The sequence below is a fragment of the Styela clava genome, chromosome 12 (genome assembly GCF_964204865.1).
Source record: "Styela clava chromosome 12, kaStyClav1.hap1.2, whole genome shotgun sequence".
Taxonomy (NCBI): domain Eukaryota; kingdom Metazoa; phylum Chordata; class Ascidiacea; order Stolidobranchia; family Styelidae; genus Styela; species Styela clava.
In genome coordinates this window covers 13,493,716-13,509,764 of record NC_135261.1, presented here as the reverse complement: position 1 = coordinate 13,509,764, position 16,049 = coordinate 13,493,716, and the positions used below count along the sequence as shown (strand labels likewise).

At 32.4% G+C, this 16,049-nt stretch overlaps 1 protein-coding gene across 2 annotated transcripts; it reads right to left on the bottom strand.

The window, feature by feature from the left end:
* Positions 1–662: 662 nt before the first annotated feature.
* On the bottom strand, positions 663–10,700 carry LOC120330365 (galactosylceramide sulfotransferase-like). Of its 2 annotated transcripts, none has more exons than XM_078118948.1 (4): positions 10,427–10,700; positions 4,919–5,201; positions 3,915–4,075; positions 663–3,670 (listed from the first exon to the last, which is right to left on the bottom strand). In XM_078118948.1, the coding sequence occupies exons 1-4, from the start codon at positions 10,456–10,458 to the stop codon at positions 3,010–3,012; spliced, it is 1,137 nt and encodes a 378-aa protein (XP_077975074.1). In that variant the 5' UTR covers positions 10,459–10,700; the 3' UTR covers positions 663–3,009. The 2 variants fall into 2 exon arrangements, with proteins under 2 accessions (XP_077975074.1, XP_039253216.2); XM_039397282.2 differs by lacking the exon at positions 10,427–10,700 and adding an exon at positions 5,710–6,099.
* Between the last annotated feature and the right edge of the window lie 5,349 nt (positions 10,701–16,049).

Sequence of the window (16,049 nt, the reverse complement as noted above, 5' to 3'; positions counted from 1 at the left end):
TTGGAACGGAATCGGTTTACGAGTTCGGGATAAAGCCTTGTAAGATCTAAACCCTGCAAGTTTTGGTAACGCAGGCAAAGAACAACAACCTCTGAGCGGAGGTAAGATTGTGCAAAGACCTATATACATATTTTGCTCAGATAATCATCAACAACATGCTGATTATGGAGTCAAAATAGACTGATTTATACTTAAAATACTGGCACATGCAACAATTTCATCAATTCAATCAACAAGATTGACAAAAGAGGGGACGCATAAGATCGCTTTCCTTTCAATTATAGATCTTAATAATTGGTAATCTTATAGTTTTCCTATCTTCCGACAGCTCCAAACAATTACTGCCAAACCAAGAAGAATTGTAGCGAGGAGTCAATGTGCAAATTAACTAACAACAACGCTGACGGAAGGAAAAAATTGCTGACAAACCTGGATTGACAGATCAAAAACAATATCACGAGACAGTAAAGGGCACGGACTCTAGAAAACTATAAAATGATGATTATACGCCTGACCAACAAATAAAATGAACTCGTTACAAAAACATATTACATAAGGTGAAAAATCGAATCAAAGCCGACCAAAATGATGACATAAAAATACATAACAAACGAATTACCCGCAGGAAATAGGTAAATGCACGAACTCCTAATGAAAAAATATGATTCATGATTTCGTTCTACTTGTCTACAGGTTTTTCTTCTCATTGAAACAGACACTCCTTATCCATTTTCCTTTCTTGGAGTATAATTGTTTTTCTATTTCTACAGAGTTTAAAATTCGGCGCACAATTATTATGAACTCATTGAGAATAACATATTTGAATGCTTTTTTTCAAATGCCCTCCTAGAGATTTATAATAATTAAAAAATTGTCGGTTATTATATATATAACTTTTTCGATTAAATAGATTTAGAAGATTTAAACGATTCTCTGTTTAAAATATACACAAAATCGACAATAACACGGTGATTAAATAAGCTCGCCGAACAAAAATTGTACTCATGCGTTTTTTTTTTCAAAAAGCCCAAAAATGGCATAATAATTAAAAATGCGCTAAACCAGACATGGGACGAATACACGCCAACAAGGTCTCAAAGTAGCAACGATGCGATAATACGAGCAATAACGTATTTTAGTATAGCGCGAAGTATATAGAATTGAGAAATATGCTTTAACCGTCAAAATAAAATTTCAAAAATAATAATACAACTATGTTTTCTAAATCCTATTACTTAAACTTTTGCTTTTTTTAGTTTTTCTCTTTATTTCAATGTCTTCGTCCCATTGCAGCTTGTATAGATGTAAATGTCATAGAAGTCCATACGAAACAATGAACAAAAAAAGGATATCGCCACATAGAGAGATCAAAAATATTCATCTTTTGCCAGAGTTAATACGCTTTTAGTCGTTTTTCATAATTTGTAAGATAAATATGATTTGTGCACCAGCACATTGGGTGTTGTTCTTAATTTTTCTAGCGACTTGAGCCTTGTAAAATGAAATATATGTTTATATACGCAATTAGAATTTTTTACAATCTTGACAGTAATTTTGTACTTTTGTAATTTTGTGTTAGTTATAGTTGGTACCCAAATGGTTGACCTTTTTAAACATGTTCCACATCTTGAACTGGAATGTTACCCAATAGATTCACTAGTTCATCTATTAATATTCCCAGTACCTTTATCACACTATAACATTTTTCCCCTGTAATGGTAGGATGAAATAATCAGTTTGACTTTAATTTTGACATGAAAATTCCTGATTTGTTTTTTGAGATCCAAATTCATATGCGCTATGTGTCGGACACAACTTGTCTCACTAAATCATAAGAAATGCGAAAACACGCATGTTGGTAGTTTTTCCCGTCACAAAAATCACAAAATTCCAGCAAGTGCTAGACCCCATAATATTTGTCTACCAACAAAAACTGCTTTTGCGCTCAGAGAGTCAGTTCCTTTGCGAATTTCGCCGTACAAGTAAACCTTACATCTGCCTTCACTGCTTTCGCAACTTCTGATAGAGCATCGATCTTGAACATAAAAAATTAGTTTATTTTTGTGACAATTTCTAATGATCTCAGGAAATGTCGTTCTGTTCGTTATTGAGATATAATTTTACATATAATATTTAAAGTTTAGAATTTTTTTGAAACAATTTTCAAGCTTTTAATTAAACTTCCAGACATTGGGGTTTGGGCGCTGTGAAACGACAGACAGATGGTGCCAGTCCAACCGATTTTGAGGAATAAAAATTTTTTTTCGAGGAACAAGTGCCGAACGTTCATAAACGTTCAGCTCATTACAACATCTGTAAATTACGCACAAGGAAGAATAAAAGTAGGCTACTCAAATTAACGACTACATAAATCTGAAATAACATTAGTGAATGATGGTAGTGACTTGAAGCGCTATAAATCCGAGTTTCATAAGGTTATTTTGTATGGTCACTTTCAATTATTTTTCTTTGTGAACCATTAGGCCCAGAAACGCCACTCATGACTTTTTAAAAGCGAATTCATTTCCGCGAGTGGACGCTAAAATGCGAATACCGAATGATATTTTAGATACGCGATCTGATGCCCAAAATATCGTAGAAAAAAAAAACTAAACTTGAGTTTTATTGTGTCTGGTAAAAAGTTAAGCACCAAGTTTAACTAAATAATTTTAATGATATCATTTTTTTTGTTATTTACCAACGGAACAATATCACAACCATTTTATAGCTAAAATTGTTACGAGAAATTCACAATTGTATTTACGTAAATTTTAAAATCAATACTTCACTTGACGATTTGATGGCGTGACGCCCTAACTACTACTGCATAAAAGCTTTAAAAGGAACGAATGGAATAATTGCCGTCCATAATGGGCACAGCAAGTCGTAAACAACCTAATGTGCGTCGTTACAGAGGAAAAGTTATATTCTCTCCAGAATATGTTATAAATTATATGGGTTCTGTTTTTTATGTGTAGCTCAAAAAACTATATAATAATCACGAAAAGTCTATATGAATGAACTAGTTAGTCTTGAAAATAAATCAAGTCTCATTGGATATTCTTTGTCTAATAACATCTGATACCAAGTATATTCAGGATAGACTAGTTCTTGACAAGTTTTATTGTGAATAGCTTGATCGTTCAATTTATACTGAGCAATTTTTACTCCACGTGGATTGAACATCTTAAATTTGTTTTCCGTAGATTCTTTTCTGTCACGTATGTGGGGTTCAATACAAAAACTGGTAACGTTCCTTTTTAAGGTCTGAAACATTTCTAAATCCTTTCTCATCCTTGATCTTCCATATTGTTTGACTCGATGCCAGATTGTTTTATTGAAATGCTTGTACACAGCAACATCAGCTTTATTCCACTGATATATTAGTTCGATGTCCTCCGAGGTCAAGCGTCCCACCGTATCCTTTTCTCTTGCGTTCAGAGACAGATAGACAATATCCTCCATTTTCCAGCCAAGAAGATCTTTAAGTAATAGCAGAGAAATATCAAAATATTCGGCAATCAAAACTAAGTCAAATTGCTTTTCTATTATTGAGATTGATTCCGATACGTATTCGTTGTCATCAGATAGACTGTTGAATCCCAAATCGAAAAATACATTATTCTTTCCGAAGCCCCAGAATTGCCCATCCTTGGGTCCTTTGTAATATCTAAAATAAAATTACAGTAAGATTTTCTATTAACAAGATCGAATGATAGTTTTTTTGTTTGTTTCCGCAATGTGAATAATGATTAGGAAAATATTAAATTTCTGCTACATTTAAAATATTTATATGAAAGCCAGAAAATTGGAGCGATTTGTTGTATTTCCTCTCAAAAGAGAGATTTCAAAGTTTGTTTAGTGCTAAACTTGAATTCGGCATCTGCATTGTTTGCAATATGACTAGCAATTACCTTGAAGGATTTGATAAATATTCTTTCATTCCGTGTTTATCGTTTACTCTACCAAATGCAGCATTTTTATGTTTATAATAATGGAACGCGGATTCAAATTGTGTTGCGGGTTCTCTGAGAATCGTGATGAACACCGAATCAGGTGGTAAAACTGAAGAAACCTAAAACAGAAAAATTTTGATTTGAAAAGTTCATGCGACCGGGCTGCAATGCCAAAAAAAAATTGACTTTGCTTAGATTATGATGTTTCATCCATCGCCTTTGTAAATTATTTGGTTACAACGAAGATGCATTCGCATTCCTTACTAAGTCGCTAGAATTTTATATATCATAGTCTTGTGTCGCCAGTTAAATATACATATTATTACTCCTAGGTTTAGTATCTTGAAACTAGTCGCGACTGAAAGTTGAACAATGCTTCTGCAATTTTGCAATAAACGTCCCATAAGATGGGATGGGACAGCACACATTTGTATTTTCCATGGGACACGTGGAAAACGAAAACCGTATGATTTTGGGAAAAATGTTAGTAAAACATTTCGTTATAGGTTTCGTGTCCATATATTTGAGCATAGCTCTCTTGATAGTTATGAAGAGCAAAATATATTCAGTATTAACAATATACTTCGAGGAGGGGCTGATGGACACATATATATATATGAATATAGGGTTATTAAGATCCGTAAATTTTGTTGTTTTGCATGTATCTTCGTACATGTGGTCCTATTTAGTAGACGCTAAACCTAAATTTACCAATTTTTACTGAATTGTATTTCAATGGGAATCCCGTGGGATGGGAATGGGGCAGAAAAAGATGTCCTATGGACAAGCCTGTAAATTGATAAGAAGACGCCAGCGGTATCACGTACTGATGACTCTTGGAAAACTCGTATTAATATTATGCAACTAATATTTGGAACCAACGTTTTCAGTTTAATGCTTGACCAGTAATACTGTCAACTTCGCTCTGTTTGAACCTATAATCAATCAAAACGATGAATTACCTCTGTGTAGTCAAAAACCATGTGATGAAGTAACATGTTCATATTTGTTGACTCTGGTAAAGGAAACATCATCGACGGCGTAAATGAAGATCCGGAATACATGCCGAATATATGTCCCAACTGTGGAAGACCAACAAAGCGATCATTTTTGTACGCATAACGAATAAGTATGTTCTGTAGAGTAGAGCTCCCTGTTTTATGAGTTTTCAAAAACATCACGTTTTGCTTCGTTTTATTTGATTTGGACGATTGCATTTGACATGCTGGATTGCAAATAGTTTCTCTGAAAATATTGAAGCTGTTCTGTAAGCTATACAACGTAATGCAGTACAAAACAGATAAACAAAAATATTCTCTTTGATCTCTAAACTAGAAAAATGTTCGTCATAGTGCATCGTATTGAGTGCAAGTATTCATGTTTTTAGCTTTAATAGTTTTTTATATAAAATTTCCATTTTTTTTCTACAAACGTAATTTTGTTGCTCACAAATGAAACAACCTCAGAACGACAATCCGTACTTGTTGAATGAATAAACAACACTTTGAATCTTTACACTTCTTCTATAATTGGAAAGCTTACAAATGTTCTCCCACAATTTAACAAATGTGTAACCTTTGTGACAAGTAACATGACAAAATTAGAACATATACATTAAAAATTAATTGAGTACTTATATTACAAATACAATATTCAAATTATTTATAATAGGTATATATAGAGTTATATATACATAAATTATCTTATTCATCAAAAAGTACAATTTTTTATTCCTACTTTTTTCACAACCTACCTGTTGGAAGGGTGATCATACAGATTCTTCATTTTTTCAGTAGTAATCAACGAAATTATAAACAATGTTAAAATCGAAATATTTAGTAGAAAATGTTTCTGATTATTCATCATCAGATGGGTTAGATTAAAACTATTTAGTAAAAATATGTATATATATAATATCTTTCACGCAATTTTTAAATACAGAACAGTAGTCAAATAGTAGCTATAAAATTTTGCGCAATACCTCTGCTTGGTTATTTTTAGGTAAAAAAAATTTTGAATATGAATCTTAGCTTTTTTCAAATTTTGCCTGTTTGCTCAAATTTGTGAAATGAATAATTTTATGATTTCACTCATATAGAAAAAACATGAATCGTTGCAGATATCCTTTTATAACTCATGTCCTCTACGTAATGCAGGGCGTAATAAATTAGGAGAATTTCGGTCCTTTCCAAAATAGTGCCACTTATTTACCAGAGATTGCTCGTCTTAATTTGAAATGAGTTAAAATTTCCATCACTAAGTGAAAATTTTCCGATTAGGTTTTGTCTAACAAAATCAAACAAATGTATTCGCATATAAGTAAAGAGAATACTAATGTTAGCTAAATTTTTATCAGGAAAGTCTAATAAAGTCGATGTGCTTGAAAGTCTCTGAATACACGAATCTCTAGAATTAGATATTGATGTTGCAAATTTCAATTTAATTTTTATTGCTTGCATGAATAAAAATCTGATATTATTAAAACAATTGTCATAATGAAAATTAACTTTGGTTTCTTCATTTCACTTCAGCTCACAATATTTGACTTTTATCAAAGACTAAAAATCTGAAAAGTTGTGTCATGCTTTTTGACATCATATTTTTCCATTATAATTCATTCTAATTCAACTCCAGACTTGCAACTTTATGCAACATTTTTTTACAAAGATTTAAAACTTGTTTACGTGCCATATCAGACCAAATAGAAAATGTTAAGATTTGACAAAAGGGTTCTCCCAAATGTTAAGACTGACTTAATTCAATTTATATATTTTTTTTTCTCCGGATAAGTACTTCTGTACTTATAATTACATCATGACGCTACTGTTTTGTACATTTTACATTATACCTAATGACTTGTGTATTTAAAGCATATTCCCTATCGTTTTTATTACATTATGATTACTATTTGAAGGAGTAAAATTTGCAGTTTTTTTTGGGGGGTATCTACAGCTAATAAAAACCATACCGAAGGATTTGAAAAGCAATATCAGAGGTAAAAACAAAACTAACTTCTAACTATGAGCTGATATCAATAAATGCCTGCATTATTGACGAAAAATGTTGGCGATTCCAATATTTCCTCTCGTCCTACTCTGAACTTGTTTTCTTTGATACAATTTTTTAGATAATGCCACTCACTCTAAATTTTTGCCATACTCTTCATAGTCAAAGATATTAATAATTATTGAATTATATACAATTCTCAACGTTACTAGGAGTACACTGCAATATGCGTGTGTGTTTAGATGGGTAATACAACTAATATTTCGGAACAACTATACTTTAGTGAAGATTTTCTACTCATCTGCCTTCTACATAATTTTCAATAATAACAATTTTGAGTTCATTTGAACCATATTCTTTCCACAAAATATGGCATGCATCACAATAATTCACGTTAGCAAACAGGAAACATTGTTCTTATTGTTCTTTCAGGCCGCAAACGATCTGGAGGCAAATTGATTTAGTCATTAATTTAATGACGTTCGAGCGATTGTTTTTTGATGCGGTGCGAATGAATGCGATTATTAATTTCCTTATTCAATATTCCCATTGCGGTTCCCAAAAAACGATCATTCTATCTTGTTAATAGAATATCTTACTGTAATTTTATTTTAGATATTGCGAAGGACCCAGTGATGGGCAATTCTGGGGCTTCGGAGAGAATAATGTATTTTTCGATTTTGGATTCAACAGCCTCTCTGATGACAACGATTATATATCGGAATTAATCTCAATAATAGAAAAGAAGTTTGATTTAGTTTTGATTGCCGAATATTTTGATATTTCTCTGTTATTACTAAAAGATCTTCTTGACTGGGAAATGATTGATATTGTCTATCTGTCTTTTAAAGGAGAGAGAAAAGGATACGGTGGGACGTTCGATGTCGAGGGACATCGACCCAATATATCAGTGGAATAAAGCTGATGTTGCTGTGTACAAGCATTTCATTAAAACAATCTGGCACCGAGTCAAACAATATGGAAGATCAATGCTGAAAAAGGATTTAGAAATGTTTCAGACCATAAAAAAGGACGTTACCAGTTTTTGTATTGGCCCAACATAGACGACAAAAAAAGAATCTACGAAACATAAATATAAGATGTTCAATCAATGTGTAATAAAAATTGCTCAGTATAAATTGAACGATCAAGCTATTCACAATAAAACTTGTCAAGAACTAATCCTGAATATACTTGGTATCAGATATTATTAGACAAAGAATATCCAATGAGACTTGATTTATTTTCAAATCTAACTAGTTCAATCACATAACTATTTTCATGGCTATTATTTAGTTTTTAGGGTTGCACAAAAACACAACCCAGATCGTTTGGAACATAGTTAGATTAAAACTATTTAGTAAAAATATGTATATATATAATATCTTTCACGCAATTTCTCCAGTAGTCAAATAGTAGCTATAAAATATTACGTAATACCTCTGCTTGGTTATTTTTAGTTGAGATTTTTTTGAGTATGGTTCTTAGCTGTTTCCAAATTTCGCCTGTTTGCTCAAATTTGTGAAATGAATAATTTTATGATTTCACTCATATAGAAAAAACTTAAATCGTTGCAGATATCCTTTTATAACTCATGTCCTCTACGTAATGCAGGGCGTAATAAATTGGGAAGATTTCGGTCCTTTTCAAAATAGTGCCCCTTATTTACCAGAGATTGCTCGTCTTAATTTGAAATGAGTAATAATTTCCATCATTGAGTGCAAATTTTTTGATTAGGTTTTGTCTAACGAAATTAAACCAATGTATTCGCATATAAGTAAAGAGAATACTAATGTTAGCTAAATTTTGATCAGGAAAGTCTAATTAAGTCGATGGGCTTGAAAGTCTCTGAATACACGAATCTCTAAAATTATATATTGATGTTGCAAATTTTAATTTAATTTTTAATGCTTGCATGAATAAAAATCTGATATTATTAAAACAAGTGTCATAATGAAAATTAACTTTGGTTTCTTCATTTCACTTCAGCTCACAATATTTGACTTTCATCAAAAACTAAAAATCTGAAAAGTTGTGTCATGCATTTTGACATCACATTTTTCCATTATAATTCATTCTAATTCAACTCCAGACTTTTCTGTGCAACTATATTTGTACAAAGTTTTAAAACATGTTTACGTGTTCATATCAGATCATATAGAAAATGTTAAAATTTGACAAAAGGGTTCTCGATCAAAGTGCTCAAGTAATATCTCGAAAAATTTAGTATTTCAGTTCAGCCTACATTGCGGAAACTATCACGCCTATAGGTTATAACTCGCTTGTGATTTAGTTGGAAAAATGAAAATTCAAAACCTGCTCCCAAATGTTAAGACTGAATTAATTCAATTTATATATATATTTTGTTCTCCGGATAAGTACTTATAATAACATGATAACGCTACTGTGTTGTACATTTTAAATTATACCTAAGGACTTGTGTATTTGAAGCATATTCCCTATCGTTTTTATTTCCTTATGATTACTATTTAAAGAAGTAAAATTAGCAGGTTTTTGGGGGGTATCTACAGCTATTATAAACCAGAACAAAGGATTTGACAAGCAATATCAGAGGTAATTACAAAACTAACTTCTATCTATATCTATAAGCTGATATCAATAAATGTCTGCATTATCGACAAAAAATGTTGGCGATTTCAATGTTTCCTCTCGTCCTACTCTGAACTTGTTTTCTTTGATACAATTATTTAGATAATGCCACTCACTCTAAATTTTTGCCATACTCTTTCTTCAAAGTTATTAATAATTGATAAATTATATACAATTCTCAACGTTACTAGGAGTACACTGTCATATGCGTGTGTGTGTTTAGATGGGTAATACAAATAACATTTCAGAACAACTATACTTTAGTGAAGATTTTCTACTCATCTGCATTCGAAATAATTTTTAATAATAACCGTTTTGAGTATATTTGAACCATATTTTTTCAACAAAATATGGCATGCATCACAATAATTCACGTTAGCAAACAGGAAACATTGTTTTTATTGTTGTTCTTTCAGACCGCAACAGTCTGGAGGCATATTCATTCAGTCATTAGGTGACGTTCGGGCGATTGCTTTGAAAATCGGTGGATACTTGTCATTGCCTTGGTATCACACTTGATCGGGCATCAAAACATGAAAATTATTCCAGCATAAAAATATTAAAAAGAGAGCTATGCTCAAACATATGAACACGTAGCGTCATCTAGTGGCAAGTGCGGATGACGTCATCACACTTAAAAAAGGAATTCCATGCAGCTCACCGAAATATTTAAAATAAATAAAAGTGATAGCTTTCTAGGGAAAATTTTCATCTTCAACTACTAAAAATTTTGAAGCAAATAGTCCAGTAATCAATGAGAAAAGCGGTTTATTCATAACGATACCAAGAAGTATTCAAATAAGAAGAAGAAGAGTGGCAGCATAAAATGTAAAACCATCGTTATGTCCACTTACGTGTCAAATAACAGCAACATATTGTGTAGCATACAGCATATTTGACTGAATATTGTACCTCTTGTTGTCGCTACTTCTTACTCGCTCTCAGCGATGGCGTGTATAGCCGTCGGTATCGCCAATACAAATTGGTGGAATTTGATGCCTAGACCAAGAATCTACGTAGAAATATTAACTTTTGACACATTCCGCAACAATTTAGCTCGCACTTTCATCTAGAAATTTATTATCCTACTGTCCAAATAAAATCAAAGCTTTAGTTTTGTCGATTCGATTTTACAAATAGTTTTTTGAAAATCAATACCAGACTGTGCAGTTATCTAAAACAAGGGTGTGCAAACTGCGGCCCGCAAAGAAAAATTTTGCGGCCCGCGTAGCAGTGACAATTTTGAATGTGTGCCCGCGAAACGAGTTTTCAGTTTAGTTATACTGGTAGTCTGGTACGTGAAAGCAATTTCAATCTCTTTGCGTCACAAAACGTATACTAATACCTGAGTGCCACTGTCTTATCAGTAAAACTAGCTAGCAAAATCCTGTTGTAAAATACACAATGTTATAAAAACGTTTTTTGCAAGCAATTCGTTTAAAGTCGATGTGACAATAAATTTGAATAGCAGTTTTCAACTTATACGTTTTAACTCAAGATTTCTGCAACGTTGGGACATATATTCGGCATGCATTACGGAACTTTATTTACACCGTCGATGATGTTTCCTTTACCAGAGTCAGCAAACATTAACATGTTACCTCACCACATGGTTTCAAGCAGAGCGAAGTTTGACATTTCATGTCATAAGGGTTTATAGTATCAGAAAATGGATAGGTCAATCATTGAACTGGAAACGTTGGTTTCAGATATTAGTTGCATAATATTAATACGAGTTATCCAAGAATCATCAAAAACATGCGAGGACGTATTATCGCTGGTATCTTCTTGTTAATTTACCTCTGTCTATTCACCGTGTGGTCGTATCAAACATAACAATTTTATTGCTATGTCAAACTGGTCATTTATCATCAGAGGCTATCCCGACCTCTAAAAGTAACAGTCCATATATCAATTGTATTGACGATAAGTAGGTTCTTATCCCATGTAGACCACCAAGAGACACACGAAATATACACATGGTTTTTAGATAGAATATTTTAACAAACTTAGATATACAAAATTCCTCTGCATGGCATGGTTTCGATATGTCATTATTGTTTATATTGGTTTTACACACATGTAGTCCTAATCTTTGCTGATTTCAGGTATTCATCGTTACTTATTTAAAGATAATATTTTCCAAGTACAAACTATTCTAATAAATATAAATATCTTCGTTGTAACCAAATATTTTCCAAAGGCGATAGTTGAAACATCATAATCTAAGGCAGCGGTTGCCAAACTATGTGTCGCGATCCACTGGTGGGTCGCAAAAGGAATCTTAGTGGGTCGTGAAAGATGTAGAAAGCTTTGATTAATTATAGTGGTTATTAGGATCGGTGGCGACTCTAATACGTAAATCTTCAAAAAAAAATATATTAAATTGAATTTAAATTCTAATCTGTGAAAGTTTTCGTTTTACGATCTACTCAAAAGAACATAAGTTTGCTACAAAAAGAATGATCAAAGATATTAATAATTAATAAATCATATACAATTCTCAACGTTACTAGAAGTACACTGTCATATGCGTGTGTGTGTTTAGATGGGTAATACAAATAACATTTCAGAACAACTATACTTTAGTGAAGATTTTCTACTCATCTGCATTCTACATAATTTTCAATATTAACCATTTTGAGTTTATTTGAACCAAATTTTTTTTTTCCACAAAATATGGCATGCATCACAATAATTCACGTTAGCAAACAGGAAACATTGTTCTTATTGTTCTTTCAGGCCGCAACAGTCTGGAGGCATATTTATTTAGTCATTAATTAGGTGACGTTCGAGCGATTGCCTTGAAATGCGTTGGATAATTGTCATTGTCTTGATATCACACTTGATCGGGCATCAAAAACATGAAAATTCTTGCAGCGTAAAAATATTAACAAGAGAGCTACGCTCAAACATATGGACACGTAGCGTCCTCTAGTGGCAAGTTCGGATGACGTCATAACACTAAAAATGGAATTCCGTGCAGCTCACGGAAATATTTAAAATAAATAAAAGTGATAGCGTTCTAGGGAAAATTTCCATCTTCAACCACTGAAAATTTTAAAGCAAATGGTCCAGTAATCAATGAGAAAAGCGGTTTTTTCATAACGATACCAAAAAGTATTCAAATAAGAAGAAGGAGAAGAGTGCCAGCATAAAATGAAAAACGATCGTTATGTCCACATACGTGTCCAACAACAGCAACATATTGTGTAGCATACAGCATATTTGACTGAATATTGTACCTTATGCTGTTGCTACTTTTTCCTCGCTGTCAGCCATGGCGTGTATAGCCGTCGGTATCGCCAATACAAATTGGTGGAATTTAATGCCTAGACCAAGAATCTCAGTAGAAATATTAACTTTTGACACATTCCGCAACAATTTAGCTCGCAATGTCATCTAGAAATTTATTATCCTACTGTCCAAATAAAATCAAGCTTTGGTTTTGTCGATTCAATTTTACAAATATTTTTTTGAAAATCAATACCAGACTGTGCAGTTATCTAAAACAGGGGTGTGCAAACTGCGGCCCGCAAAGAAAAATTTTGCGGCCCGCGTATCAGTGACAATTTTGAATGTGTGCCCGCGGAACGAGTTTTTAGTTTAGTTAAACTGGTACGTGAAAGCAATTCCAATCTCTTTGCGTCACAAAGCGTATACTAATACCTGAGTGCCACTGTCTTATTAGTAAAACTAGCTATCAAAATCCTGTTGTAAAATACACAATGTTATAAAAACGTTTTTTTTTTGCAATGAATTCGTTTAAAGTCGATGTGACAATAAATTTGAATGGCAATTTTCAATTTATACGTTTTAACTCAAGATTTCTGCAACGTTGGGGCATATATTCGGCATGTATTCCTGTACTTTATTTACGCCGTCGATGATGTTTCCTTTACCAGAGTCAGCAAATATTAACATGTTATTTCATCAGATGGTTTTTGACTACAAAGAGGTAATTTATCGTTTTGACTGGATCAAACTGGATCAAACAGAGCGAAGTTTCACATTTCATGCCATAAGGGTTTATAGTATCGAAAAATGGATAGGCCAATCCTTAAACTGGAAACGTTGGTTTCAGATATTAGTTGCATAATAATAATACGAGTTCTCCAAGAATCATCAAAAATATTCGAGGACGTATTATCGCTGCCATCTTTTTGTTAATTTACCTCTGTCTATTCATCGTGTGGTCTTATCAAACATAACAGATTTATTACTCTGTTAAACTGGTCATTTATCTTCAGAGGCTATCCCGACCTCTAAAAGTAACAGTCCATATATCAATTGTATTGACGATAAGTAGGTTTTTCTCCCAAGTAACCCCCAAGAGACGCACGAAAATTACACATAGTTTTTAGATAGAATATTTTAACGAAATTAGATATACAAAATTCCTCTGCATGGCATGGTTTCGATATGTCATTATTGTTTATATTGGTTTTACACAGATGTAGTCCTAATCTTTGCTCATTTCAGGCATTCATCGTTACTTATTTGAAGATAATATTTTCCAAGTACAAACTATTCAAATAAATATCTTCGTTGTGACCAAATATTTTCCAAAGGCGATAGTTGCAACTTCATAATCTAAATTCTAAGGAAAGTCAATTTTTTTCTGCATTGAAGCCCGGTCGCATAAGCTTTTCAAATCTAAAAAATTTTCTCGTTTAGGTTTTTCCATTTTTATCACCTGATTCAGTGTTCAAAACGATTCTCAGAGAACCCACAACACAATTTGAATCCGCGTTTCACTACTATAAACATAAAAATATAAGAAAAGGAATATTTATCAAATCTTTTAAAGTAATTGCTGAATTTATCGCAAACGATGCAGACATCCGATTCAAGGTTCGAACGTAAAAAACTTTAAATCTCTCCTTTTCAAGCAAATACAACGAATGGCCTCAATTTCGTGAATTTCAAATGAATATTTTAAATAACTAACAGTTAGGGATACTTGAAACTAACTACCTTTCCTAGCTCTATGCCTTTGCGCAGGGGATCCGTATACGTATAACGCAAGTATGCTATAGCAAGAGTGAAAATGACTATTCTATTTGATTCAAAAGTCTTGCTGCATACTTATACAAATGTATTTCTGTAACGTTATACATTTATGTAAGTGTGCAGCAAGACTCTTGAATTAAATAGAATAGATATTTTAAATATTGTATAAATTTCATATTTCCTTATTCAATATTCCCATTGCGGTTCCCAAAAAACGATCATTCTATCTTGTTAATAGAATATCTTACTGTAATTTTATTTTAGATATTGCAAAGGACCCAGTGATGGACGATTCTGGGGCTCTGGAAAAAATAATGTATTTTTTGATTTGGGACTCAACAACCTGATCTGATGACAACGGATACGCATCGGAATCAATCTCAATAATAGAAAAGAAATTTGACTTAGTTTTGATTGCCGAATATTTTGATATTTCTCTGTTATTACTAAAATATCTTCTTGGCTGGGAAATGGATGACATTGTCTATATCGGTCTTTAAACGCAAGAGAAAAAGATTCTGTGGGGCGTCTGATCTCGGAGGATATCGACCTAATATATCAGTGGAATAAAGCTGATGTTGCTGTGTACAAGCATTTCCACAAAACAATCTGGCACCGAGTCAAACAATATGGAAGATCAATGATGAAAAAGGATTTAGAAATGTTTCAGACCATAAAAAGGGACGTTACCAGTTTTTGTATTGAGCCCAACATAGACGACAAAAAAAGAATCTAGAATCAAGAATCAGCGATATTAATAATTAACAAAATTTTATGCAATCGTCTATGTCGCTTTGAGATACACTATCATTTATACATAAGGAATACAAATCAAATTTTATATTTCTACCGAAGATTTTCATATATATTTTTTTCTATTTGTGGGTAATAATGATTACACTTCGTTTTTAAAGCGTTTCATGTTCCTTCCTGCAAACAAATCATGTAAGAACATATATTAAGATGCAAGAAGCATTGTTCCTATTATTATTTTGAAACCTTCAAGAACAAGATTATTATTTTCGTAAAAACTTGCCAAGCTTTTCACGAGATATTACAGCTCTCAATAAGGTGGCATAATATGCTATACGCAACTACTAACTTGAACCAACGTTTTAAATTTAATCATTGAAACATAATACTGCGACGGTAAATTTCGCCCTGTTTGATCCAATAATTGATCAAAACGATTTACTCACCTCTGTGTAAATTGATATAGTTTAAACATATATGTACATTGGATCTGTTTTATATCCTGTTTTATATTGTTTGGTTCTTTGTTAAATATTGGACAATATACTTCAGAAACGTTTGTGGCACACTTCTAATCATTAGAATAAGCTACGAACAGTTACAATCTTGGGGTAACATGAAGTTTTGTTCAGGACATAATTCACATCAAACATTTTGAATAAAAACAATATTTATTTTTAAAGGTATTTGATAAGTTTTTTTTACATTCAC